Source organism: Saccharomyces eubayanus, chromosome XVI (genome assembly GCF_001298625.1).
Source record: "Saccharomyces eubayanus strain FM1318 chromosome XVI, whole genome shotgun sequence".
Classification (NCBI taxonomy): domain Eukaryota; kingdom Fungi; phylum Ascomycota; class Saccharomycetes; order Saccharomycetales; family Saccharomycetaceae; genus Saccharomyces; species Saccharomyces eubayanus.
Window position 1 is genome coordinate 793,637 of NC_030975.1, and position 26,071 is coordinate 819,707.

The 26,071-nt window shown below is 41.8% G+C and overlaps 13 protein-coding genes and 2 non-coding genes across 15 annotated transcripts; 9 read left to right on the forward strand and 6 right to left on the reverse strand.

Moving 5' to 3' along the window:
- Window positions 1–202: 202 nt before the first annotated feature.
- On the forward strand, window positions 203–1,921 carry ASN1 (asparagine synthase (glutamine-hydrolyzing) 1; the record flags this gene model as incomplete). Its single annotated transcript, XM_018368568.1, has 1 exon — window positions 203–1,921. The coding sequence occupies one exon, from the start codon at window positions 203–205 to the stop codon at window positions 1,919–1,921; it is 1,719 nt and encodes a 572-aa protein (XP_018219148.1).
- A 364-nt stretch (window positions 1,922–2,285) lies between these two features.
- On the reverse strand, window positions 2,286–2,519 carry DI49_5590 (uncharacterized protein; the record flags this gene model as incomplete). The annotated part of the gene is made up of 1 exon (XM_018368569.1): window positions 2,286–2,519. One exon carries the CDS (start codon window positions 2,517–2,519, stop codon window positions 2,286–2,288), a length of 234 nt encoding a protein of 77 aa, XP_018219149.1.
- Window positions 2,520–3,271: 752 nt separating this feature from the next.
- Window positions 3,272–4,186, reverse strand: DI49_5591 (bifunctional triacylglycerol lipase/ester hydrolase; the record flags this gene model as incomplete). Its single annotated transcript, XM_018368570.1, has 1 exon — window positions 3,272–4,186. The coding sequence occupies one exon, from the start codon at window positions 4,184–4,186 to the stop codon at window positions 3,272–3,274; it is 915 nt and encodes a 304-aa protein (XP_018219150.1).
- Window positions 4,187–4,486: 300 nt separating this feature from the next.
- Window positions 4,487–5,758, reverse strand: DI49_5592 (uncharacterized protein; the record flags this gene model as incomplete). The annotated part of the gene is made up of 1 exon (XM_018368571.1): window positions 4,487–5,758. The coding sequence occupies one exon, from the start codon at window positions 5,756–5,758 to the stop codon at window positions 4,487–4,489; it is 1,272 nt and encodes a 423-aa protein (XP_018219151.1).
- A 1,790-nt stretch (window positions 5,759–7,548) lies between these two features.
- NCE102 (Nce102p) lies at window positions 7,549–8,070 on the forward strand (the record flags this gene model as incomplete). The annotated part of the gene is made up of 1 exon (XM_018368572.1): window positions 7,549–8,070. One exon carries the CDS (start codon window positions 7,549–7,551, stop codon window positions 8,068–8,070), a length of 522 nt encoding a protein of 173 aa, XP_018219152.1.
- Window positions 8,071–8,609: 539 nt separating this feature from the next.
- SUE1 (Sue1p) lies at window positions 8,610–9,248 on the reverse strand (the record flags this gene model as incomplete). Its single annotated transcript, XM_018368573.1, has 1 exon — window positions 8,610–9,248. One exon carries the CDS (start codon window positions 9,246–9,248, stop codon window positions 8,610–8,612), a length of 639 nt encoding a protein of 212 aa, XP_018219153.1.
- Window positions 9,249–11,233: 1,985 nt separating this feature from the next.
- MAY24 (May24p) lies at window positions 11,234–11,772 on the forward strand (the record flags this gene model as incomplete). Its single annotated transcript, XM_018368574.1, has 2 exons — window positions 11,234–11,238; window positions 11,355–11,772. The coding sequence occupies 2 exons, from the start codon at window positions 11,234–11,236 to the stop codon at window positions 11,770–11,772; spliced, it is 423 nt and encodes a 140-aa protein (XP_018219154.1).
- Window positions 11,773–12,062: 290 nt separating this feature from the next.
- On the forward strand, window positions 12,063–12,707 carry PIN3 (Pin3p; the record flags this gene model as incomplete). Its single annotated transcript, XM_018368575.1, has 1 exon — window positions 12,063–12,707. One exon carries the CDS (start codon window positions 12,063–12,065, stop codon window positions 12,705–12,707), a length of 645 nt encoding a protein of 214 aa, XP_018219155.1.
- Window positions 12,708–13,040: 333 nt separating this feature from the next.
- On the reverse strand, window positions 13,041–14,882 carry NCA2 (Nca2p; the record flags this gene model as incomplete). Its single annotated transcript, XM_018368576.1, has 1 exon — window positions 13,041–14,882. One exon carries the CDS (start codon window positions 14,880–14,882, stop codon window positions 13,041–13,043), a length of 1,842 nt encoding a protein of 613 aa, XP_018219156.1.
- Window positions 14,883–15,386: 504 nt separating this feature from the next.
- TPO3 (spermine transporter) lies at window positions 15,387–17,255 on the reverse strand (the record flags this gene model as incomplete). Its single annotated transcript, XM_018368577.1, has 1 exon — window positions 15,387–17,255. The coding sequence occupies one exon, from the start codon at window positions 17,253–17,255 to the stop codon at window positions 15,387–15,389; it is 1,869 nt and encodes a 622-aa protein (XP_018219157.1).
- A 1,544-nt stretch (window positions 17,256–18,799) lies between these two features.
- TDA6 (Tda6p) lies at window positions 18,800–20,203 on the forward strand (the record flags this gene model as incomplete). The annotated part of the gene is made up of 1 exon (XM_018368578.1): window positions 18,800–20,203. The coding sequence occupies one exon, from the start codon at window positions 18,800–18,802 to the stop codon at window positions 20,201–20,203; it is 1,404 nt and encodes a 467-aa protein (XP_018219158.1).
- A 594-nt stretch (window positions 20,204–20,797) lies between these two features.
- On the forward strand, window positions 20,798–21,616 carry CUR1 (Cur1p; the record flags this gene model as incomplete). Its single annotated transcript, XM_018368579.1, has 1 exon — window positions 20,798–21,616. The coding sequence occupies one exon, from the start codon at window positions 20,798–20,800 to the stop codon at window positions 21,614–21,616; it is 819 nt and encodes a 272-aa protein (XP_018219159.1).
- Window positions 21,617–22,327: 711 nt separating this feature from the next.
- On the forward strand, window positions 22,328–22,400 carry DI49_5601. The gene has a single exon. It is a non-coding gene; the product is annotated as a tRNA-Ala (tRNA).
- Window positions 22,401–23,032: 632 nt separating this feature from the next.
- On the forward strand, window positions 23,033–25,192 carry KRE6 (beta-glucan synthesis-associated protein KRE6; the record flags this gene model as incomplete). The annotated part of the gene is made up of 1 exon (XM_018368580.1): window positions 23,033–25,192. One exon carries the CDS (start codon window positions 23,033–23,035, stop codon window positions 25,190–25,192), a length of 2,160 nt encoding a protein of 719 aa, XP_018219160.1.
- Window positions 25,193–25,684: 492 nt separating this feature from the next.
- Window positions 25,685–25,755, forward strand: DI49_5603. The gene has a single exon. It is a non-coding gene; the product is annotated as a tRNA-Gly (tRNA).
- The last annotated feature ends 316 nt before the right edge of the window (window positions 25,756–26,071 follow it).

Sequence of the window (26,071 nt, forward strand, 5' to 3'; positions counted from 1 at the left end):
CTCGCTCGAGAGATGACAAATTGTTCATTTCCAAATCTGTCTACGTGTACAGGTATGTATATATATATATATATACGCACTCTGCAGCGTACCCTGCCCAAAACATAATGTCTTGCTTGGACCCTTCGTAAATGCTTCTTTTTTATTGTCACAGAATACAGTCGTACATACGCTTATTATACCAACACTAACTTAACTCGAGATGTGTGGTATTTTTGCTGCTTTCAAGCACGAAGACGTGCACAGATACAAACCAAAGGCTCTACAACTATCAAAGAGAATTAGACACCGTGGTCCAGATTGGTCCGGCAATGCGGTCAAGAACTCCACTATTTTCGTTCATGAAAGACTTGCCATTGTTGGTTTAGACTCTGGTGCTCAACCAATCACCTCTCCAGATGAAAACTACATGCTATGTGTTAACGGTGAAATTTACAACCACATTCAGCTAAGAGAAGAATGTCCAGACTACCAGTTCAAGACGCTAAGTGACTGTGAACCCATCATCCCAATGTACTTGAAGCATGACATCGATGCTCCTAAGTACTTGGACGGTATGTTCGCTTGGACTCTATACGATGCCAAGCAAGATCGTATCGTAGCAGCCAGAGACCCAATCGGTATCACCACTTTATACATGGGCCGCTCTTCTGCTTCCCCAAAGACCGTTTATTTTGCATCTGAACTAAAATGTCTCACCGACGATTGTGACACCATCACTGCATTCCCACCGGGCCATGTATATGACTCTAAGACCGACAAGATCACACGTTACTTCACCCCAGACTGGTTAGATGAAAAACGTATTCCATCCACACCAATAGACTACTTGGCTATCAGACACTCATTGGAAAAAGCTGTTAGAAAGAGATTAATGGCTGAAGTTCCATTCGGTGTTCTTTTGTCAGGTGGGTTAGATTCCTCTTTGATCGCCGCCATCGCTGCCCGTGAAACCGCTAAGGCCACCAACGATGTGGAACCATCCACCTACGATAACAAGGCCAGACACCTAGCAGGTGTCGACGACGAAGGTAACCTACACACAGCTGGCTGGACAAGTCTCCATTCCTTTGCCATCGGTTTGCCAAACGCTCCAGATTTGCAAGCTGCCAGAAAGGTCGCCAAGTTTATCGGCTCTACCCATCACGAACACACTTTCACACTGCAAGAAGGTTTAGACGCTTTGGACGATGTCATCTACCATTTGGAAACCTACGATGTCACCACCATCAGAGCATCCACTCCAATGTTCTTGCTATCCAGAAAGATCAAGGCTCAAGGTGTCAAGATGGTTCTTTCCGGTGAAGGTTCAGACGAAATTTTCGGTGGTTATCTATATTTCGCGCAAGCTCCTTCTGCCGCGGAATTCCATACCGAATCTGTGCAGCGTGTTAAGAACTTACACTTGGCTGATTGTTTGAGAGCTAACAAGTCTACTATGGCTTGGGGTCTAGAGGCCCGTGTTCCATTCTTGGACAGAGAATTCTTGCAATTGTGCATGAACATCGACCCAAGTGAGAAAATGATCAGACCAAAAGAAGGCCGGATTGAGAAGTACATTTTAAGAAAGGCCTTCGATACCACAGACGAACCTGAAACTAAGCCATACTTGCCAGAAGAAATCTTATGGAGACAAAAGGAACAATTTTCCGATGGTGTTGGTTACTCCTGGATTGACAGTCTAAAGGATACTGCCGAAGCTGTCATTTCCGATGAAATGTTCGCCAATCCTAAGGCTGAATGGGGCACCGACATCCCAACCACTAAGGAAGCTTACTGGTACAGATTGAAGTTTGACGGCTTGTTTCCTCAAAAGACTGTCGCTGACACCGTCATGAGATGGGTTCCAAAGGCTGATTGGGGTTGTGCTGAAGATCCTTCTGGTAGATACGCTCAAATTCATGAAAAACACATTGATTAAACATAATACACAAACAATAAACTATGAAATAATTTTATAGATATTTTTATAGAGAAAATGAAGTAAAAAGAGAAAACTAGGAATCTGTTTCATAGCAATTTAATGACAATTTCCCTCATCTTTCATATTTAATCGACTGAGCTCGAACAGTTAATTATTTCACAGGAGTTAAATGCACGTCGCTCATCTAAACATCGTCTCGGCACGAACTACTGTTGAGCATCGTTCTTGCCTTGACTTTTTTACTTCCTAGAATTATAGTATCTTCCACTAAACTCGGTTCTTTGGAGCATGACCTTGGACAGCGTTGTGCCCATACTTGTTACCGATTGTTGTAACAAATTATGATAATACGGACAACTTCCTAAATGTTTCTTTTGGTCCGCTTTTCCAACCTTTTGTCTTGTAATTGAACATTTCTAATCGAGTTACTTCTATCCAGCGAGGCCCTTTGCTCTCTTTCGTACGCAATTAGAAGATCATGTCTTGTTATTACTGTATTTTTATTTTTGGATTTGATTTCAGTTCCGTACTTCGGCAGGTATTGTCTATCATTCCTCTTAAACATCAGCTTAATCTTTTTGAAAGTAGTACTCATATAAATAAGTTGTTGATGTAGAAGTGTTACTTGTTTAAGCACGGTCTATTTCAAATTTCAAGATACAAAAACACACTGAAGAAACCAGAAAATAGAGCCTGAGCCTTTATTTACGTAGACTGGTATATTTATAGCAAAGAGGTAGGCGTGCTACTTTCTCACGTTAGCCCATGAGTCGTATATGTGATGAGCAGTAAAGAAGAGCAAAGAAGCAAAAATATGTACGCAGAGCAACGGTACAGGGCTAAGGATATACGCCTAGTTGCCCCGGTATCAGTGATTACCAAACGGTTTATTTACGACTGTGCCATGAGCTAGGGATGAATGAGGTGTTTCTAATGACACACATCTTTAGCGCACTTTTTTTTGAGCTCGTTTCTGTGCCACTATTTTCGTTTCCGCAGCTAAGCCGCGCAGACCGATAATCCTCGCTTAGGCACATCAAGCCAAATCTTTGAAGAAGATCACGCCTCCAAACGACGATGACCCTTTACTCACTGCCATCAAAATGAAAGCCTTTCACGGGCACCCATACGACAAGTGGTCCAAGGTTTGCTTTTTTTCACGTATATTTATAAATGTGCATGTATGCAGATATATGCGAGAACAATATGCTGGAACAACACGTCTCGTAAAGTACCCATCGTTGAGAGTTTGTATCCAAACTGGTAAGAAATAGTAGAAAAAAGCGCGATTTCCTCAACATCACTCTTTTCTGACACATCTGTGGGCAACAATTAGCTAAAGCGTCTTTAAAAAAAGGCATTAACGGCGTATTCTGCATGTTTCACCACGAAAGAATGAGGTATCTTGTCCGTGACATCAATCCTTAACTTTTCTTGCTTGACTTTATCATGATAGTAATGTGAAAGATGTTTTCTAGTTTCATCAGTAACCCAATGGTCTTTAGTGCTGAACAAAAACCAAGTAAAAATCTCGTTCTCTTCGCAGTAGTTTATAAATTTATCTTGAAACTCCCAGTTAGTGGTTATCTCTTTCATTTCCTGAGAGGCCAGTCCGAGCGATTGACGGACGAACTGCCTGTGAGTCAAGAATAATCTCGTGGACAGTACAGCTCGGGAATCGGTGGTCCCACAACCCATTGATTTGTTAATAATTAATTTCGAAAACCCTTCTGACAAGACCCAATAAAAAATAACATAACTAATAAGTGATAAAACATGAGCCAAGGCGGGGACATAATGTAATGCCGTTGTCATCTTAACGCCCATCTCTGAGGCATGAATATCCATCACAGTTGGAGTAATTAAACCGACTTTTGTTACAGAACCGACCAACTCGTTAGAGAGACAAACTTTTTGAACGATGTAGCCCCCAACCGAATGTCCCATGATAATGATTTTTCTGTCCTTGTGCGAAAAATTATTAATTACTTCAACCTGATGATCTACTTGATCTTGTAAAGAAAATATCGGGGTATTTGAATGCGCATTCGAACTCATACCAGCATGAGATATACCAAGAATCTCCCACTCAGGATGCTTCAAATGTAAATGATGGATCATCTCTTGATAGTAGTGTAAAAGTCCAGGATTACCAGGGACCCACACCAGCAATGGAGCATCTTTGTTGTCTGTGGTAACTGTGGGCTTAATATTCAATATCGAGCACGGTAACTTGGATTTGGTGTACTCTTGTATAGACATTTTTTTATTTGGTAGAGTTTTATATTTCAACAATGGGACAGTCCGCCTATATGTTCTCTTCTTCTTCACAACACCTTTATAAACTAGCTGTGACCGTAATTTTTTTTTTTTTTTTTTTTTTTTTCGCACCCTGCATAACAGCCACAGTCAGTGGTTTTTTTTTCGGGTACTGATTTGCTCGAGCGTAAACGAACCCTGAAAGTGGTAAGAAAAAAGAGTAAAATCACATAAAAGTATACTGATATAAAAGCTAGATAGATATATACAAATTTTAATAAGTGGTAATTTATTTACTTGTGTCTAGTTTTCCATACCGTTTAAAACCTTCAGGTTTGCTTCCACCTCCTGAACACATTGTCTGAAATACACCAATTGGAAATTTTGAAATAGTTTCACTAAACTCAAAATTTCAGAACTGTCAGTGATTTCTTCCATTGTTTCCACAGCAACTGTAGTATTGGAGACAAACTCGTCTTCCAGTTTTTCTAACAGTTTGTTTTCTTCGGAATCTTCAATTGATGGCTGATTAGCTGGTTGTTGTTTTGGATTTTCGTTCGTAACACTATCATCGGCAGTGGCGACCTCGTTTTCCACCTTTTTTGGTTCTTCTTCAGGAACCTTTGTTTGGTTTTCCTCTCCTGTTTTATTTTCAGTAGTGAGAGCATCCTCTAAGGGTTTAGGGTTTGCAGTGTTGTCGTTGTTGTCGGCCTCCTTTGAGGTTTCATCCTTTTGAGCTCTCGATTGTTCTTCTTTTGACTTGCCTTCATAACGCATTGTATCAAACTTAAGTCTTGATTCTTCTACTTTTCTGCGTAAGTCATGAACCTTCTTAAAGTCCTCGTTTATCAATTTTTCTAATTTTTTGTTGAATTCTTTAATCATCATAGAATCCATTTCCGCTTTGCCTTCATCGATGTTTTTGTAACATGTTGACCATGAGTCGAAAACTTTGATTAGATTTGATAGATCTTCATCTTCCTCCTCTTCGTCTTCGTCTTCTTCTTGTTCATCTGTTTCCTGTGCGGCTTTTTTGGACTCCTTTTTCTGCTTCAATTCTGCCTTTTCGTTCTGTTCTAAGTTTTTGAATTCGAATTCACAATCAACAGCTGCTTTCGAAATTGCCTGGGCAAAGGACCTTGGCAAAAATGCATCATCATGGTTGGAATCCTTCTTTTTACTCGCGTGTTCCGATTTTTTAGAGCCAAACCATCCGTCTTTATTAAGGGACCACCAATCCGAAATACTTTCCGTTAAATTTGGCGGATAGTCGTAGCCTTCCACTTCGAATGTCTTAGACACTAGCAAAATCCTCTTACAAACTTTCTCCAAAGAATCGCTTTTCTTCTCCAAAAATTGGTACTGTGGTGGTAATTTGCTTATATCAGATACAGTGCCCAATGATTCTTGGACAAATCTTGTGCGCGATTTGATAGACAATCTTGTTTGCGGATCGTTCAAGTTCACGTTCGCATTTGCCAACGCAGAGTTCAAGGTGTCTTGAGTTTTGTGAGCAGCGGTAGCAATCGAATCGGTGATCTTATTCAAAGAAAATCCTGAAAAATAACCAGACATTTTACGCTGAGTTTTACTAGTCAATTGAATAATTAGTGCGTTTTGTTCAACTTCTAAGTGAATATACACGTATTGTAATAGCTGCTTTTTTTTCTTGATTATATAACAACCTCTTAGATACTAGATGAAAAGGTAGGCAAAAACTGGAAGATATATCGCGTGCCAAAAAGCCAACTAACGTTCTAGGGGACGGACGCCATCACCGTTGAAAGCGATGCATAGGAAAACTCGCTATATACTAATACTAACCGCCCATTCTTTCCATGGATATCGCCTGACGAGTTTCAGACCACAGTCAACGTCAACCGCACAGCACTGCTCAATTGTCTTTGCATTTCAAGAGCCCAGGCCCTCAGAACACATTTTGCAAGAATTGTGTATATAAGTTGAACTATAACGTAAGTGGGCGCATAAGCGATACATTTCTCACCCACATTTCAAAAGATCCCTTGCTTCTTCATATGAAATATGTAAACGAAGGCAGCAAATCCATAATTTATTCATTAAATTCACCTGTTGGGTAAAGAGGGTTATGGTTGGCTCGCAAAATCCTTTTGCTTTTTGGCCTCCTTTTTTTTTTGTTCTTTCATGCCGACTCAACCTGTTCTGCATACTCAAACCTCATATCTTTTCCTCAAACAGATAATTGAGAGCAGCCAAAAAAACAAAATCATCAGAATACGTAGCACCAAATTCTTTCCCTTTGTCTCTTTAAGCTTGACCTGACCCTCCACGTTAACGCCGTCTTGCTCATCGGTGTAAACCACACAAAAAAAATAAGCTTTTCCGGGCCGCGGTGGCAAAGGGAGCAGCCGAAAGGAAATATGCGGCTCTCCCACGGAACTCGATTGCCGAATCAGAAAAGCCGCTGCATCCTCCCGTCTTTTCCTATAGCCCTTCTTTCTACATACAGTAGTTGCATAAACCGCCCCCCTTCCTCCCTTCTCCTCTTCAAGCCGTTTCTATATCCCTACAACGCTCATCAAACTCACTTACTGGAGAGGCACCTTCAACATGGGCCTCCCTAGCACGCCTTGCCCATTACACTCTAGTGCTTGATAGTCCGAGTTTCGGACAGAATATCCATGCGTTACCCTGGCGCACAGCCAGATGATGTAAGGGTGCGTGTCCCTACTGTTTTGATATTTCCCAATGCGGACGGGGGCCCGAAAATACCACCCATCCTAACGGCCGCATCTCAGTATTCGGCCTATTTAGCTCACGACCGTCTGTGACGTTGTAGGGGTGTTCCCCTGTAGCAGGCCCAAAGCTTCTTTAAAGGCTCATCGCAAACCCCTTGTCCGCGGGCCTCTGCGTCATAATCTAATTGCCCAAAGCGTAAAAGTGATCGCCCCCCTCCTAGAAACCAATGAACAGTGCGCTGCCTTGCCGGAATAGACTAGAATTGTTTTGGTTTTTTTTTTTTTCCTTACTACTTCTTCTTCTCTCCCCTCTTCCTCATATATGTATATAGAAAATTCATATACCCCTATAAATTCATTGGCCCCAATCTTCTGTCAGCTTTTCTTTTATAAAAGAGTCGTCGTTTTTTAATTAAGATTGTTTTTTCCTTCTTCTCAAGTCCGTATTTTTTTTAACGGTTTTTTTTTTTTAATTACTTTGTTTACAACACACCAAGAAAAGAAAAATATTTTGAAAAGGCCTTACTTTTTTTAGTTATTTTCCTCTATCGCGCATTCTAACAGAATAAACACTTCTTCACACATTCTAATAAAGAAAAAGCAGTTAAACACACTTTTTTTTACACCAGCCGATAATATAAACTCACAATGCTAGCCCCAGTCGATAACATTCTGCGTATAATAAATTTTATATTTCTGGTCATTTCCATTGCTCTGATCAGTTCATTGTTGAACACCGAGAGTGGCAATAGTTCAAGAATAAACTATTGTATGTTTGCCGTTGCATATGCTATAGTCACCGATTCATTGTACGGTGTCTTTGCCAATTTCTTTGAACCATTGGCATGGCCGCTAATTTTGTTTTCACTTGACTTTTTGAATTTCGTTTTCACGTTTACCGCCGGTACCGTGTTAGCCGTCGGTATCAGAGCTCACTCCTGTAGAAACCAGTCGTACCTATTAAGCAACAGTATCACTCAAGGTTCTGCTAACAGATGTAGAGAGTCTCAAGCCGCTGTTGCATTCCTTTACTTCTCGTGTGCCATCTTCTTGGCCAAGACCCTCATGTCTGTTTTCAACATGATCTCCAACGGTGCCTTCGGCTCTGGTTCTTTCTCCAAGAGAAGAAGAACTGGCCAAGTCGGTGTCCCAACCATTTCCCAAGTTTAATTGAAAATGCATCCAATTTAGTATATGCTACAATTAGAAAATATAATAAATGGACACCATTACTTAACTAGTAAGGGAAGGAGAAAAGGGCAGGAAACTGCCATTTTCCTACACTCCATTCGAATCTCTTCCCCGTATTTCGAAAAAATGAAAAAAACATACCCCAAAGAAAACCCAAAACAACAAAAAAAACAAAAAAGAATACCAAGAAAAAAAAACATAGGCGCTTCTTCCTGCAAATAAGAACGGCGAAGAAGCCTTATTTCTACTAATATTAATATTATTATAATTCACCCCCCCCCTTCTATTATAATTTGTTCTTCTAATATTTTAATTTTTAATCTTTTCATACTATTATATCTATCTAACTAAAGTATCTCTCCCTCTTTCTATACCGCCCACCATTTCGATGCAAGTCCTGTCCTATCTGTACTCCCACACGCCTTGTGTCTTTTCTTTCCCTAAAATCATAATCTGTTTTTTTATGTACGTATCGTGCTGTAAAAAACTATTCCATATGTATATGCTAAGTACCGTATTTATTTTTTCTTGTTACTGAGTTTTGACTGTAGTTGTAGTGCTCTATCAAAGGGTTTCAACTTCCTCATCATGTATGAAGGGACGTCTTTCCACTCAGGGAAATACTCCATCCCCATACTGGACGTAGACCACCAGTTGTAGGGCAGCAGCTCGTTGGGCACCGTCGGGTTGTACTTCCACGTGCCGTTTACGCCACCGGACATTATACCGCCTGTGCCACGCTCGCCAAACAATACGTTTTTATGCTCGTCCTTTGCCGTGGCCTTCTTGGCCACCGTGGCAGGCTCCTCGTCGGATGCTAGGAGCATCTGCAGAGACTTCTTCTTCTTGTCTCTGAATAAGGGGTTTTCCTTCACTGGGTACATCACAGGCCTGTACCCGCTGTACAGGATGTCCCGGGTTAGCTCCCTAGCCTCCAGATATTGAGTGGTGGGCACCTTGGGCAGCGACCTGAAATCGTAGAAATGCACGTTTTTGAAGAGCTTGGAGTTCCTTTGCTTGGAGATCTGCTGATGCTGCTGTCTTATGGGATTCACCAGCCTGGTGAGCGTCCGCCTCTGTACGCTAGCGAATATCATGGTGCTCCTTATCCTTGCAGAGGACAGCCCCCTAATCTCAGTTTTTCTCAATATAATCATCTTTTATATGTGTGTGTGTGTGTGTGTGTGTGTGTGTGTGTGTGCTTGTATGTAAGAGTGTGTGTGCGTCTGGGCGCAATGAGTCTGTTTCTTTCTTATACTACTACTGAAATACAGACATACATACAAAGGAAGCAATCATGCCAGAGAGTAAGGAACACAAGAAACAACTTAAGTCCGACAAATGCACCTGCTCTTATAAGCGGCGATCCGATATAATGTGCAGCCCGCAGCCCCATACCGATACATGGACTAGAAGACGACCATGCCGTAACTGCATGGTCGCGTGTGTCCTGGTTGCCATCACCACATCCACTCGGTCACGATTGTACCAGGTGCGCGAGCTTAATCCCTCTTTGTTCCCCTCGTCTGCCCTTCTCATTCCGGATTTATCGGCCACACGGCCCCGCGGCCGCACCCGCATCCGCAGCCGGGGCCACCCGGCTGCGGGGTCCATCCTCGGCGGCTAGCCATCGCACCCAGCCCGCGGTCTTGTCCAAAATACCCACCACGTAGTAGCGCGGATCCGCCAAGGCTATGGCGCCCACGCCACACCGGTGTTCGATCCTCAGCAGCGCGTCCTCCACGCTGGCACCGTCAGCGGCCGTTGCTGCGAGTAATGCCCGCCAACGGCTGATAAGGCCCTTGTCTTGGCGCAACGTTTGCACCGCGCATGCAAAGTCTCGCTCATGGTCCCGCAGAAATTCCTGGAAGATCTCCCTTCGCTGGTCCAAACTGAACGTTTTGTAATAGAACAATAGCTGCGACACGAACCGGTCCTGGTCCCGCTTTGACGGCACGTACTCCTTGACCCTGTACGCCTTGAACAGCGCCCTCTGTTGCTTCCTGATATCCTGCGGAATGCAGTCGGGCGCGATCTCCGCTTTGGCGACTATCTGCGCTAAGTAGTGGAACTTTGTTGGCTCCAGCAGGTCAGCGCCGTCCTCGCTTTCGCTGCCGCTGCCGCTTTCCTTGGCGCACCACTCTTCGAAGAGGCTTTCGCGGACCGCGGCATCGCTAATCTGGTAGAAATCCGGATCGTTCTCGATTTTCTTGCATTGCAATGACCACGTGGAGAATTTGTCCAGCTCGTACCTGTCCAACAGCTGGAAAAACAGGCCGCGCTCGTTGAGGTCGCCGGAATCGATCTGGTTCAGGTCGTCGATTATATCTGTATCTTCGTTCGCCGGCTCCTCCTCCTCTGAGGACGAGCCATACCCGCTGACAAGCCCTGCGGAATTTGTCTGAGGTGGTGTTTCTGCCTCTGCGTCACCCGCCTCTTCGTTTGGCTCGTCCTCTTTTTCGTCTTCTTCTTCCACTTGGTTTTTTTTGAATAGATCGATCTCTTCGTTCAGTGATTCAAAGATCTGGTCCACGTCCTCCTCTCTTACGTTGTACCCTCTGGCTATGCCGATTAAGAGGATCAGTTTTTCCTTGTCCAACGATTTTACCAACGCTGCGCACTGGCCAGCGCCCTCTTCGTCGATTTCGTATTTAGACGTATTGGATTCGCCGTTATAGTAGAACTTTGTACCATCATTGCATATTATCAAGTACCAATGGTCGATCAGCTCCAATGCAAACATGGGCTTTCTCTCTGCCTGAGGCGTTTTTGCACTGTTTTGCACACCGAGTGCCTTCTTGAAATCTGGTTTATCCCATCGAGATTCCTTCGTGTTCTTGTTGTAATAGTACTTTTTGCCTGCGGGCGTCTTGAACTCCTGCCATACCCCATTTCGACGCATGGTTCCTGTACTGCCGGACTGCTTTACCCCTCCTCTGTCGCTCATCATCTCTATCTCTTGCTTTTATTTTCATCTCTCTTTTTTTCATTGTATGTATGTTTTCCTTTTTCCCTTGCCGAAGAAATACTAGGAAAATAATAGAAGCCGCAAGATATACACAATTGATGCTTTTGTTTTTATGACACATCTTTGACATGTAATCCGCTCTAGACAACGCCAGTCTCCCTTCCCTGACATATCATGAGGTATGTGCCGCTAGTTACCTGTGCCGGATGCGCCTATTGCATCTCCGCCAGAAGCAAATAACATGCACAAACAAGTACTAACAAGTAGGGCGTCGTGTTGCCGCATTCGAACACAGATCGTTTATCACAAACAATGATATTCCGGTCGGCTACATAACGCCGAAGTTCCCATCTCTGTACTGGCCCATCAACAGCTCGCGGTATAACACCGCATTCTTATACTATATCACGGACATTTGGAAGTTTTCACTCTACTGGACCTTGATCTTTAACGGTGCATTCTACGTGGCTACTGGTCTGTACGCAAGCCTCACGCATAGGAAAAAAGCTGGTAGTATATGGATTTTCGTCATGTACGTCACTTTTGGCGGCGTGCAGGGCCTGACAGCGGGTACAATCATGGGATTCCTGATAGGCGCCATCTACAGATCTGGACTGTTTTCTATGTCCACCTGGATCCCACTTTGTTGCGCAGTGGTTCAGATCCTTTTTGACGTGGTCCTGGGCTACTCAATGGTCGGTTCTATCATGTGAAACGGTTACAAGACAAGACAAGGCACCGCATGGCTTAGTCACGCATTCCAGATGCTGGAAGAAGCGCCCCGTCACAGGGTCCCCTCTGCATTGCCTCAAATTCACCAATATACCAGACGCTTCTTTATTCATCGAATTCGTGAGGCGTGACCAACCGAGCCTCCTTCGAGTTAGGGATGATTTTCGTAAGCTGCATATATAATGGAAAACCGAAGCTGTTGAGACAATAGGAAAAATCACCGCATCTGCACAAACGAGATAGAAAAAAAAGAACACACAATTTTCCACAAATGTCTGCTTCATTGGTCAATCGTTCTCTAACCAACATCAGAACAGAATTAGATTTTCTAAAAGAGTCGAATGTCATCTCGAATGACGTTTTTGATCAGATAAATAAGAGCCTACCATTGAAATGGGATCCCTCCAGTGCCCCTCGTGGTTCTAATTCGGCTTCTTTGGAATACGTAGAAGCCCTTTACCAGTTTGATCCTCAACAAGATGGCGATTTGGGCTTGAAACAAGGTGACAAGGTCCAGCTCTTGGAAAAATTATCTCCAGAGTGGTATAAAGGTAGCTGTAATGGTCGCACCGGTATTTTTCCCGCCAACTACGTCAAGCCAGTTTTCTCTGATTCCGATGCGCAACAACGCCTCCCACCACCTCCACAATATAAAGCTCAAGAATTACAACAAATCCCAACCCAGAATAGTAATGTGTCATCCTATCAACAACAACCATTCCCCCCACCTTCCACTAACTACTACCAACAACCACCACAGCAGCTGCAACAACAGCCACAACAACCTCCTCCTCCTCAACAACAACAAAGCTCGTCAAATAATCATTTAAAGAGCTTTGGTAGCAAGTTGGGTAACGCTGCCATCTTTGGTGCAGGTGCTAGTATCGGGTCGGATATCGTGAACAGTATTTTTTAAGCCCTGCGTTTCTTTGCATCTGTCCTTTTCACCCAGCTGATATCTGTAATTGTGGGTGTCTCATAAACCGGGTCGAGTATTACTTGTTTTTAACATTGCTTTCTTTATATTTCTAGTGAGTATGAATTTTATATATCATTTTTTTTAACGAATACCAACCTATCCTACTAAGGCAGATTTTTGATACCACAACTTGTACGTGGACCCGTAATCCAGCTTTTTGTGTTTTCAAAAGTATTCGAAATTCAGGTTGGGTTTCCTTTCCTATTTAAGATTATACAAAAGCCACGTGAATATCTATTTTCCTGTTTTCGAAGCTTAGCGTGTTGTACTTTAATAAATCAAAAATCTACCGTAGACATGGTATATTCTGTCAACGACATTAAGGTGAGCTTTGGAGTCAAGGTCAGTATCCACCAACTCTTCCACATCTCTGAACCACTCCTTCCTTCTTGAATGTGGAATTAAGTAACTTCCCAATTTATATAAATTGGAGACCTCTATCACTAATAGCCCTTGGTTTAAATGCTCTTCATTGGAGTCTGCTCCTTGGTCAGAGTAATTCAAAATCCTTTCCACGTTATTTAAACTTATGCTGATTTGTTCTTTGTAACGTTTTACATTGGACCATATGTTGCCCAACTTAATGAATCTTTTCAATGCCACAGTAACTGAATACAGTATTACTAGAGCTGGGGATAATGCTACGACTCCAAATACTAACTGTTGTGACTTTAACATTTTATCAATGCCATTCAACGCCATAGACCCATCCACTTTTGTTTTTTGTAGTTGAATCAATAATGATCTTACTAGACCACCTGTGGCTATATTTTTAATTGGATGGTGCAATTGTGATTCATAAATTTCCATGAATTCTGTCAAATCACCGTGTTCTACTTTGCTGCTTAACAGAATAGGGTCTATGGTTTGATCGGAAGCCGAGTTACTATTATCTACAACAAAGCTAACAATCATTCTAGTCAGAGAATCCATATCAGAGTTTAAAGTTTCTTGTGATGTGACTGAAATGGCACTTCCTTCATCATGTCTCACAGTGGACCAAACTTGTTTTAGAGGAGTCCATAACCAATTCAATACCAGTCCCTTGGCAAAATCAACAACATTATTTCTAATGAAGTCTTGAATAACGTAACGAGAATTCCATATAGTCATAATCGATGACGGACCATACAAAAGACATAACAACATCGAAGGCCAGTATCTGGTCAATATGCTTGGTTTGGTGAACTTTTTCAGCGGATGATCTCTATGAAACTTAGCTGAACGTTGTACGATATCTGTTAAATTTGTGTCAGACGCCGATAACCCAAAGAAGCTCTGCAAAGATTGTAGACGTCTTTCGTAGTTTGGTAGTTGCAGTTTGTCATCTGCGTCTGCCGGTTGAGCAAATTCGGCAATCAAATGGCCCAGTTTGATAGTATAGTTCTTTGATGACCGATTGATTATATCTAGCCTTTCATGAACTACGCCGCGCGGAATGTCGGAAGCAAATGAAGCTATTTCAAGCGGTTTCTTTGGCAACCCAACAAATCTAAAGTTTCGAACTACCATAAACTTATTTATTGTTGGACGTACCTCTTCTAATAAATCTAACAATAAAGCTCGTAGTGACCATGTTTGGTGTAGCTGATTTTTCCTATATATTTTCTTTTGAACATCTTGAAATAAACTTCGTAAAGTTGACACTGAATTTTGTAAACAATAAAGTAATGATCTTAATGTTGAATCACTAATCGTCTTATAGTATTGTTCGGCTTCGTACACGGCTGGTAAACCTTGGACACATTCATTGGTTACTGAATAGTAACACAATAAGATGACGTATTCAAATATGGCTTGACTCACAAGATATTGCAAATCCCCATCTTCAAAGGACGAAGGATCTGCAATGTCTTTGCATATATTGTATAACGAATCAAAAGATATTGAGCAGTAGGATTCAACATCGTCGCTCTTAATCGAAACGCAAACTTTCTCAACAATAGACCTGACCTGTTGCAATTGGTCTTGCAGTTTTGCTAGCTCTCCATTTTCTTTATTGTCATCTTGAACTAATTGTTGTTGTAAGTCAAATGTAACATCCTGTAAAGACTCCTCTAAGGAATGGTTTATCTCCTCAAAAGATTTTAAAATACGCCTATTGGTGATCATTTCAAGCAATCAACGAGGACACTTGATGTTGTATTAATGAACTCTGATGTAAAGCCTGTTGTTACCGTTACGCAGGTGTCAAAGTTAGAAATGGGGACCCTTTTTATTGGCTGGGTAGATGTCGATCAATTTGTCATTTTTCGGTCAAATTAGAGAAAATGGAAATGTCGGGAATGAATTATTCTGAAAAGTAGAAGAACGAATGGGAATAAAATATTTGCGTGTTGAGATATAAAGTGTTGTTTTTTTCTATATAATTTGTTTTTTGATGGATTTTGCTTAATGGTTCAAGGTCAATGCATTGTCAGAAATAGCAATAATGGACATAACGAAAGAAGAACAATAGAGAAAGGATAAAAAATACATAAAAATTATATATATACATTACTGTTGGGTAAAGGGGGGAAAATGCATGATTGTTTTGATAGTTTGCTTGGTTGTTTTTTTAGTCACCATTGATAATATGACTTTGGTGGCTATGCTTGATTCGTAGTATCGTTATTCTTATTCAACACTGTCAATGGAGTAATCTTTCTTGGACAATTTATGTCTCAATTCTTTACCCCAGTAAGAGAATGCAAAAGGTAAAGCAATCATAGCAGTAGAGATGAAAGCCAATAACCAAGAACCCCAGTGTAAGTTCAATTTGTGGTACATTTGAATGGTAAACAATGGGAAGGCAGCACCACCACAAGATCTTAAGAAGACCTTTGTGGCCAAAGCACTGGATGCATATTGGACGTAACAATCAATGATATAGTTGTTTAGCGAATAGTAAATCAACACCATACCATAACCAAAAGCTAAACCGGCAGAAGCTGGCCCGACCCAAATAATATGTTTGTAAGAAGTGGCACCTAAAATCCAAAGCGCAATAGCAGCGAATGGAGCACCGATCTTGGCACCCAACAGACGATCTTCGGGTGTAGGTTTACGTTGTTTGACGATTGCTAGATACTTGTTTTCACAGTAGAAGGTAGTGGCTAGGGCCCAGAGAGCACCGATAACAATCGGAATAAACATCAATCCGACAATGTTATCCTTGTAACCATACAATTCACCGAAAATGACAGGGAAGGCGAAGAAGAACGCATATAACAGAGAGTAAATCAAACACACGTAAAAGCAAGTAGCAACCAAGACTGGTTCAGTGACAGCAAAGTATAGAGGTCTTAACAAACAAGCTCTCATCATTTCACTCATACTGATACCTTGAGCTTCTTGTTCAGTCATGATCTTGGGGTTACCGGTCTCCTTTCTTAATCTGGCAGCTTTCCTCTTCAAGATAACGGGAGCGTATGTTTCTGGAATAGCAGAGGCCACGATCCACATAACACCTGCGAAGGCCATGTTGACCCAGAAGATCAGGTCCATACGGCCGGTGGAAACGGAAATGAAACCATTGACTAATGGACCAACAACGGGACCAACATAAGGAGCAAAGGCAAAGAAAGCGATGGCTTTACCTCTAGTTTCACTGGGGAACATATCGGCGATGGACCCACCAACGAGACATAGGCCGGAGGAGGACCAGACACCACATAAAAACCTACAGGCCAAAAGACAACCTAGATTTGGGGCCAATGCGCAAGGAATGTTGAAAATGACATAAAGACCCATAGACACGAAGTAAGCGACTCTTCTACCGTACAAGTCACTGACTGGAGACCAGATCAAAGGACCCAAGGAGAAACCGATGACCATTAAGGAACACGATAAAATAGCAGCTTCCAAACCGACGTGGTATTTTTTCTCGACGGTTCCCAGCCCACCACTGATACAAGCGGACCCGTAGGCAACGCAAATAACCAGGATGGATAGCAGCACGGTATAGGTCCAACGGATCCATCCGGGCCAGTTGTGAGGGTTTTCCGGATCACCAGTGACAAAAGTGACAAACTYGATTTCTGGATCTAGATCTGGTGCCTCATCGTTGGCACCGCTAGAGTCGCCTTCTTTGCCCTTTTCGTTATTGTCGCTTTCCAAAGCGTCTTCATTCGAAGAGGGCGAAGACGCACCATCGATTTGTCTTGTTCTTGTACGAGAGATTGCAGTCGACGTTCTACCTATCGAATGCAGAGTGGCCACGGGGACCAACCCCGTGGGGGTTTCTAGAGTGTATTCCTCTGGGAAAATCTTGTTCTTACTGGATTGAGGAGCATTGACGTCAGGAATTGGGGCCTTGGAGCTCACACCCATGTCTTGCAAGGTCTTCACGGTTTCTGTCCGTGTCAGCTTCAATTGGTTGGGAGCCATATTGGACTTGGAGCCTCTTTCTGAAGGGATATACTGTTGCGGCTGCTGGCTTTCCACATCAGACAGCGACGATGTTTCGTCTGAATTGAACGAATTAATGGATTCCTGTCTGTTCATTTCTGTTTATTTTTGGCTGGAAGGCGAGTATTAATGCAGATTAAATGAAATAAATAGGAACAAAGAATTGATATTATGAAATACTATGATCAAAATTAATGTATAATTACGGGTATGGAAATTAAAGGATTAGATGGGTAGAATAAACGAAAAGACAGAGAGAGCTGAACGAGAAAAGAAGGAATAGAAAATGACTAGATCAATCAACGATATCCGAATTATAAAACACACGCAGAGATAAAAAAGCAAACACCTGGATTTCGTATTCGCCTGTTGGATTAGTACGAGTAACGGAAGGTTAACAATTGCTAGGCTAAGTTGACTACAAAAAAAAATGTGCTTACGCAAAAAGAGAGAAATTAAAAAGAGCCGGTAGAAGGGTACACGCCAGGAAAGTTTAGATGGTTGGGCAACGAACGTTTGCAAGATATATAAAAGAAACGAGCCAGCTCCACCACGTTTTGCGCAGATCCAAAACGAAAAAATGCATTAAGAAAAAGATGAAAAAAATGGCTCTATGAATCAGGGATCATCATGGCTGCCGGAAACTACGCCGTTCTGTTTTTGTTTTTGTTTTCCCCTTTCCCCGTTTGGGCGAGACGAGTAAGCTATTCCGATCCGTTGGGCTCAGAGACTACCGCAGCGGCCAAGCCCGGCTGGTCCGTTTGGACCTCTTTAAACCCCTCGCCAGGCACACCCAGGTGAGTTATGAGCCCGGTAACCTGCACCCATTGCATCTGGGCACACGGGCCATAGATAGCGCAGTGTCTGCGAACACATTTAGTATGGGGTGTCGGGCACAGCTTGAAAATGCTTCGGTATTTTGTTACCCGCCCGGGGTGCTCACCCGGCTCCGCGGCATTTTTTTTTTTTTTTTTGGTTGGTTGCGCTTTTTGGCCTCGGGGGGGCACAGAAAGCGTCGTGGGAGCGCACATGTATATTATCATGTGGCCTCTTCGGGAGAATGCAGGATCATGTCTCAATCGGGCTTGTAGAACAGGTAATTAAGTTACTCCTTTGGGCATACGATTCCACTGGCCCGTCAGAAATCGTATAGCGGACGCCCAGGAAAGTATTTGCTCTCGGAAGAATAGAAATACTTTATATCTCGATTCAGTTATACGGCTATGGCGGAGTTGGGAGGAAGACAGAGATAAAATAAAATAAAATAAAAAAAGAGCGCATTATTAAGGTTTTGTGACTCCGTATTCCGCGTGATGAGCAAGGCAGGCGGGAGAAAAAAAAGAAATAATAAGGAAAGAACCCTTCTTTGGCAGGAAAGCGTAGCGCATATGAGAGATGCGAGATATACTCTCTACGTAGTTGTATACCAAACCAAGTGAAGAAAAAAACAAGGAAAAAAAAAGTTTCCGAAAAATGTGAATTGAAATCTTAAATCTACACAATATTTCCTCTAGTTTATAATAAAGCTACTAATCCCTGTTTCTCTAATTTCTGATGTAGATGTCGAGAAGTAGAAAGATCAAGAGCGCTTTTAACCAAAGGACAAAAATTAGTAATACCAATTAAACATCCATTAGCGAATGCGTTGCGTAACATCGCAGATATTGCTATGGTTCTTGATAATGGTCGTAAGCGTGGTAGACGCGCTCGTCCTTCCGCCCTTGGAAGACTACGATCCATTGGAGCCATTAATGAAAAGAGACACATCCACGTCGCAGCACAGCAATGCTCAATTCGACAATCGATTGCCGCCCATACTAAACCCCTCGGATGTTACAGAAGATCAGAGATCTTTGCATGTCCCGGGAGAAATCCCGTCTTATGTCATCGATCATTGTCCCTTAGTTCATCTGTATAGCGAAGAGAAGTACTGGCCCTCGGATATTGCCGAGTTTGTGCAAAACTTCCAAATCAAAGACAAACATGGCAATTTCATACCTACTCATGAAAACTTGACGCTGCATGATTTAAAGGCGGAATACAGCGCAGACTTGCTGGCCAATGGAACTGAGACCCGTATTCCTAGTAGCGACGTGTTTTTGACAAGTTCGGATGATTTCGACAAAGATCCCAAGTGGTTGCTGGGCCACCCGCCAGAATACGGAACAGGCCACAACCCCAAGGCGCCTGCAGTCCTGTTCGTGGTCGACAAGGGTAACGGATGGGTCGACGCATTTTGGTTTTTCTTCTACCCGTTCAACCATGGTCCCTTCATCATGGGCCAGGGTCCCTGGGGCAGTCACGTCGGTGACTGGGAACACTCTTTGGTCAGGTTTCACAATGGTGTACCAAAGTACTTTTGGATGAGCGCGCATTCCAGTGGTACCGGCTACAGATACGAAGCTGTTGAAAAATTCAAGAAGCTGACCAAAAGAAAACAGCAAGATGACAAATTTGACGAGGACACCATACTCCAAAGACCGCTGATTTTTAGTGCGAGAGGCACTCATGCCAATTACGCTTCCGTCGGACAGCATGCACACGACATTCCCTTTTTTTTCATGCCCTTGAGCGATTTTACCGATCGCGGGCCATTGTGGGATCCGTCTTTGAACTTTTATTCCTACACTTTTGACGGTAAAACTGTGACCCCTTCCACAGAGAGAGAAGAATCTCTGGGCTTAGATTGGTTACATTTCCAAGGAGGTTGGGGTAATAAGCAACTACCCTCGAAGGATCCAAGACAAAAATGGTGTTTAGGTCAATGGAAATATATTGGAGGCCCCCGCGGGCCCCTATTCAAGAAGATGGATAGATTGAATCTATGTGGTGGGGTGAAAAAATGGAATTTTTGGAACGGCGGGTGCCCTGCTAGGAGATTGATCAAGAAAGCTGAGGGCTTAGACGCTGAAACGACAGAACTTATGGGTGACAATTGCGGTGTCTTGCTATATAAGATTAGACCGCGGTGGCTAAGAGGCATTCTCAGAATCTTAATGTGGAGAGGCATGCTGTGCTCTCTTATGGAGTTCTTCACCAATTGAAGAAAAGAACTTGATGTCATGAAAACGCTCGAAGTGTACTATAATGAAAATTTAATTCAACAATCAAAATAATATTTAATACCTAATGCTTATACTAATGTTTAATAATTTGCACTACCTTACTTTGTTAACCTAATATGTTACAGCAACAAAACTTAAAAAAACAACAGACCTAATTGCGAAACACGAACACTCTTGAAAAGGAATACGCAATACAGTCGGAAGGAGCATGACAACGAACAAAATCATTTTTGTGAACTTCGTATCGCCAAATCTGTTTTGTTTGTTTATATTTATTTATTTATTTGTTTACTTTTCCTTCTCAAGTTGATAGCGCCACATGATGCTCGGATCATGGAAGAACTCTGCCATCGCCCGAAGAACACGGGAGAATGTTATAGAAAAAAAAGGGAATCTTCTTTTTTTTTAAAAAAAAAAACTGCGATAGATCAGATAGTCTATTAATTTTTTCAGCGTATATTTTTTTTTAGAAAATAAAAACTATTCTTTATAAGAATTATTAATGCACTGCCCCTCTTGTTTTATCAGCAGACCAAGCTTAACATAGCACACCATAGAATAGAAATACATTTAATGGCTACCGCATGCATTTTCCAACCTAACCTTCTCAAGGTTAATGCATCTAATGAGCCCTCCAATATGATCCGCAAAAGAAGAAGAATACAACAATCACAACCAGGATCATTACTCCGAGAGAACAAACTTCAACCTCAAATCTTTTTGCGGAACCTAAATCACTGTTACATACTATCACTTTATAAAGAAATCACGTGCCAACTCATTGGAGAAATTCTTCACCAAAAAATATCCAAGATATGGGGAAAAGTATACATACCGTCTTATGAACTGATATCAGATATTCATGGAAACCAGCTTTATGTGGAGCAAGGCGTGGACGAAAATAAACTGGTCTCGGAAATATTGAAGAGACTTAACCCTAACCTTATTGATTCAGAAGCCACTCAAATGTTATTTGACGATTACCATTTAGAATTATCACACACAGGGAACGGTATCTGCATATCCAGTTTAACCGATCGTTTTCATAAAGAGTTTTCTTTCAATAATGCAGTCACTGGTACATTCAGACTCTGTGGGACGAGTGTACGCGCCGATAGCAGTGGAACGGTATATGGTGTTATGCAGATTGAAATTCCTATCGAGGAGAATACGTCACAAGCCGAGCATACCTTTAGTGGGCTCTCTACTTTTCACATTCAGACGGACGAACCCAATGATACAGAACAAGAAATAAGAGCCTTTAATTTGAGTCGACAGAATCAAGAAAATATAATTAGAAGGGAGATTACAAGAAGATTGAAAGGACATGGTGAGCTTTACAACCATCGCAAAAACATGCGAAGCGCTTCTTCAAGAATAGCAAAAAAATAACTTATCTCTTCGGGATCTACGGACGCAACACATTCTAGTTCTACTACTTTAATGTCAATTTAATATATTCATACATACAAAAAACAGCATTTACAATTTAGAAAAAACTACCTAAGCCAGTTCACAGGTGCTTATATTCGGGAAGCTTAGCGCATTATTAAGAGCGCGTTTACGCAGCTCATAAGAATAATTATGTCAGGGCCAACAAAGCGGAGAATTATGCGGTGTATTACGAAGGCCAGCTGTTCATAAATTCAATGGTCTACAACGGAACGAGTAACTTGTACTGGCAATACAATAGGAAGCGCAGAAAATAATATACACCGAATCCGTATTGAAATTGGTAGTTTGATGAGTAGCAAGAACCAGTCCCTCTCTTGAATTATGGTGTATAAAGCACACATGATTGGTTAATAAATCCGACAGTACAAACATAGTACATAACTATATTATAAGGCATTTTCTATACCTCACCTCCTTACGCACTAACTCAAAGTTAATCATTAATCAATAAACCCTTCAACTTTATCTTCACTAATTAACAGATTTGGTTATTTGTATGTGATTCAGCTTTAATTTTGTATGAATAAATGTATATCCAAATTCATTTATTCCAACTTACAACTACGGAGCCAATGAACAAAACCAGTTAAAAGCTAAAATCTCTTGCGATAAAGTGCACATCTATCCATCAGGTTTCAAGAAATACCAGGGCGTGTGGCGTAGTCGGTAGCGCGCTCCCTTAGCATGGGAGAGGTCTCCGGTTCGATTCCGGACTCGTCCATTTCTTTTTTGAATGATCTTCACCACTCATGTAATTTTAAATGCTGGCTGGCCGTATGGAAGGATCTAAATTTTGTGGCTCAGTGATTTTCGTTTTAAACTTTTCTTTTTCCTGCTCCGCCCGCGGAATGACGCGACCCAAAAGGCCTTTTTACCCGCAAAACGCCAAATTTCAGTCCTGAAATGGTAAATTCTAGACTTTAGATCATGTACGCTACCAAGAATTTTTTTTTTTTCTGATCAGATGAAAAGTTAACGCTATTTTTGGCGAAACACAGAATAAATCAGGTTTAGATAAAATTTGACTAGCAACGGTCGAAAAACGACAACCGTTAAATTACTTTTGAACAATAAAACTTGACGGCTTTCCATAAAAAAGACCTCAGGAATAACAAAAACTTTTCCACGTTTTTCTTTTCACATCAAAGGCCAAGTATCAAGCGTGCCCGAAAAAGCTGTTTATTGTTATTCTATTGTTTATCCTGTCGTATTAGTGTTTGTTATTGTTTGTTTATAAATCTATTGTTGTTAATATCTCTCGACTAAGGCAAAACAGTAGCTGCACACCATTTTTCTCTCGTTAAAATCGTCTAAAGTCTACAAAACAGGTATAATACTCACTCCTTTATCATAATGCCATTAAGAAACCTGACGGGAACACACAACTTTAGTAGCACAAATCTGGACACGGAAGGTGCAGATGGAGGTCGCGATCCTCCTTCTCTTTCTCCGTCACCATCTTTTGCACAGCTGCATGACAAGACAGACAACAATGCTGCTCTTACAAACCCTTTCATAGGTAGTGACGAAGAATCTGGTGAACGTGACGGTGAGTCTCTTTCTTCTTCTGTTCACTATCAGCCACAGGGGAGTGATTCTTCACTACTCCATGATAATTCACGTCTGGATATAAGTCAAAACAATGGCATATCTGATTACAAAGGTTACTATTCAAAAAATAATAGTAGAGTCGTGAGCACAGCCAACGACAACTCATTCCTTCAGCCACCACATAGGACTATAGCCTCGTCTCCTTCTCTAAACTCTAGTTTCTCTAAGAACGACATTCTCTCGCCTCCAGAATTTGATAGATATCCTTTGGTAGGTTCCAGAGTGGCTTCCATGACCCAACTGAACAACCAAGGCCGTTCCCCGTCGTCATCTCCAGGCAATGAATCATCCGCATCATTCTCTTCTAATCCATTTTTAGGTGAACAAGATTTCTCTCCATTCGGTGGTTATCCTGCGTCATCTTTCCCACTCATGATGGATGAAAAGGAAGAAGATGATTACTTGCACAATCCTGACCCTGAAGAAGAAGCCAGACTAGATAAAAGAAGGTTCATTGATGACTTTAAATACATGGATAAAAGATCTGCTGGTGGGTTTGCTGGTGTTTTGCTTTTGTTCATAGCAGCTGTCTTCATTTTTATTATTTTGCCGGCGCTCACTTTCACAGGTGCCATTAACCACGGGAAAGATGTCGAAGAAGTTTCATATTTAACCCTGTATCAATATCCTCAATTATCCGCTATTAGAACATCTCTGGTTGACCCAGATACGCCAGATACTGCCAAGACAAGAGAAGCTAAAGATGGCTCCAAATGGGAACTAGTATTTTCCGATGAATTTAACGCAGAAGGTAGAACATTCTATGATGGAGATGACGCATATTGGACTGCCCCCGATGTTCACTATGATGCCACTAAGGATTTAGAATGGTATAGTCCAGACGCTTCCACTACAGTAAATGGTACTTTGCAATTGAGAATGGATGCTTTCAAAAATCATGGCTTATATTACAGATCAGGTATGCTACAGAGTTGGAATAAGGTTTGTTTCACACAAGGTGCTTTGGAAATCTCTGCCAATTTACCTAACTATGGTCGTATTTCAGGGCTTTGGCCCGGTTTGTGGACCATGGGTAATTTGGGTAGACCAGGTTATCTAGCAAGTACCCAAGGTGTGTGGCCATATTCTTATGAAGCATGTGATGCCGGTATTACTCCAAATCAAAGTTCTCCTGATGGTATTTCTTTTCTGCCGGGACAAAAATTGAGTGTTTGTACCTGTGATGACGAAGATCATCCAAACCAAGGTGTTGGTAGAGGAGCTCCGGAAATCGATGTTTTGGAAGGTGAAACTGACACTAAGCTTGCTGTAGGTGTAGCCTCTCAATCTTTACAAATCGCACCTTTTGATATATGGTATATGCCAGATTACGATTTCATTGAGGTCTACAATTTCTCAACAACAACAATGAATACGTATGCTGGTGGTCCCTTCCAACAAGCTGTGTCTGCTGTTTCCACCTTAAATGTAACTTGGTATGAATTTGGCGAATATGCCGGTTATTTCCAAAAGTACGCCATCGAATATTTAAATGATGACAATGACGGTTATATCCGTTGGTTTGTTGGTGATAACCCAACCTTCACCATTTACGCTACTGCCTTACACCCTACTGGTAATATTGATTGGAGAAGAATCAGTAAAGAACCAATGTCAGTGGTGCTGAACTTGGGTATCTCTAACAATTGGGCTTATATTGACTGGCAATACATTTTCTTCCCAGTGGTCATGTCGATTGACTATGTTAGAATATATCAACCCAGTGATGCCAAGTCCATCACGTGTGATCCAGATGATTTCCCAACATATGATTATATTCAAGCGCACTTAAACGCCTACGAAAATGCAAACTTGACGACATGGGAAGCTGCTGGCTACACGTTCCCTAAGAATGTCCTAACTGGCAGCTGTTCTAGTTCCAAATTCAAACTATCTTCGTAAGCGAACAAAATCTACATGCTAACTTGAAAGTCTTCGACTTCGAACTATTTGTTACCATGACAATAAGAGAACTGTACCAACAATCAAAGAAAAGGAATAGTTAATTACAGTACAGTGCATACATTTTTCTTTTTTGATGGAAAAAAAGGAAAAACGAAAGAAACTTTATTCAGATTCGGTCATAATAGAAAATTATAGTTTACTAAGGCAGTTGAGTTGGTGTCCACACATAAGGGACGCCCACCCACATCTCTCAATGCCTCTTTTTATTTTTTATATATATTTTTATGGGAGAGAACTTTACTTCAGCGTCTGTTAATACAAATGTATACATTTATCGATATACTGATTATAAGAAAACTTTAAATACACATCGTTAATCTATAATAAGGATACAATCACGCACGTTTTATTTTTTTTTTATTTGGCCTTCTAAAAACCAAAACGAAGCAACCTGACCTGCTAGCTGCAGCCTGTTCTAATATAGAATAAGCGCAAGTGGTTTAGTGGTAAAATCCAACGTTGCCATCGTTGGGCCCCCGGTTCGATTCCGGGCTTGCGCATTTATTTCTATTTATCTCCTTTATTTTTTTGCATAATCATATATAATCACAGTCCCCACCGGAATGCGTAGGAAACCCAAGACAGGCCCCCACCATAGCTTCTTCAACAAAAAAGACGCAACAGAATCCCCAGGAAGAGCCGCAGGAACACAACGTCAAAGACACATCGACCTCTCCTTTCGCTCTGCGCGAATGGTTGACTAGCCAACGCATCCGCGTGCTTCTGTAAACGATTCTTCCCGTACTAGACAATAAAAATACCCCGGTGCTTTTTCTGGCGTTCCCACAGAGGAAAAAGGCCGCTGCCCCACAGGCA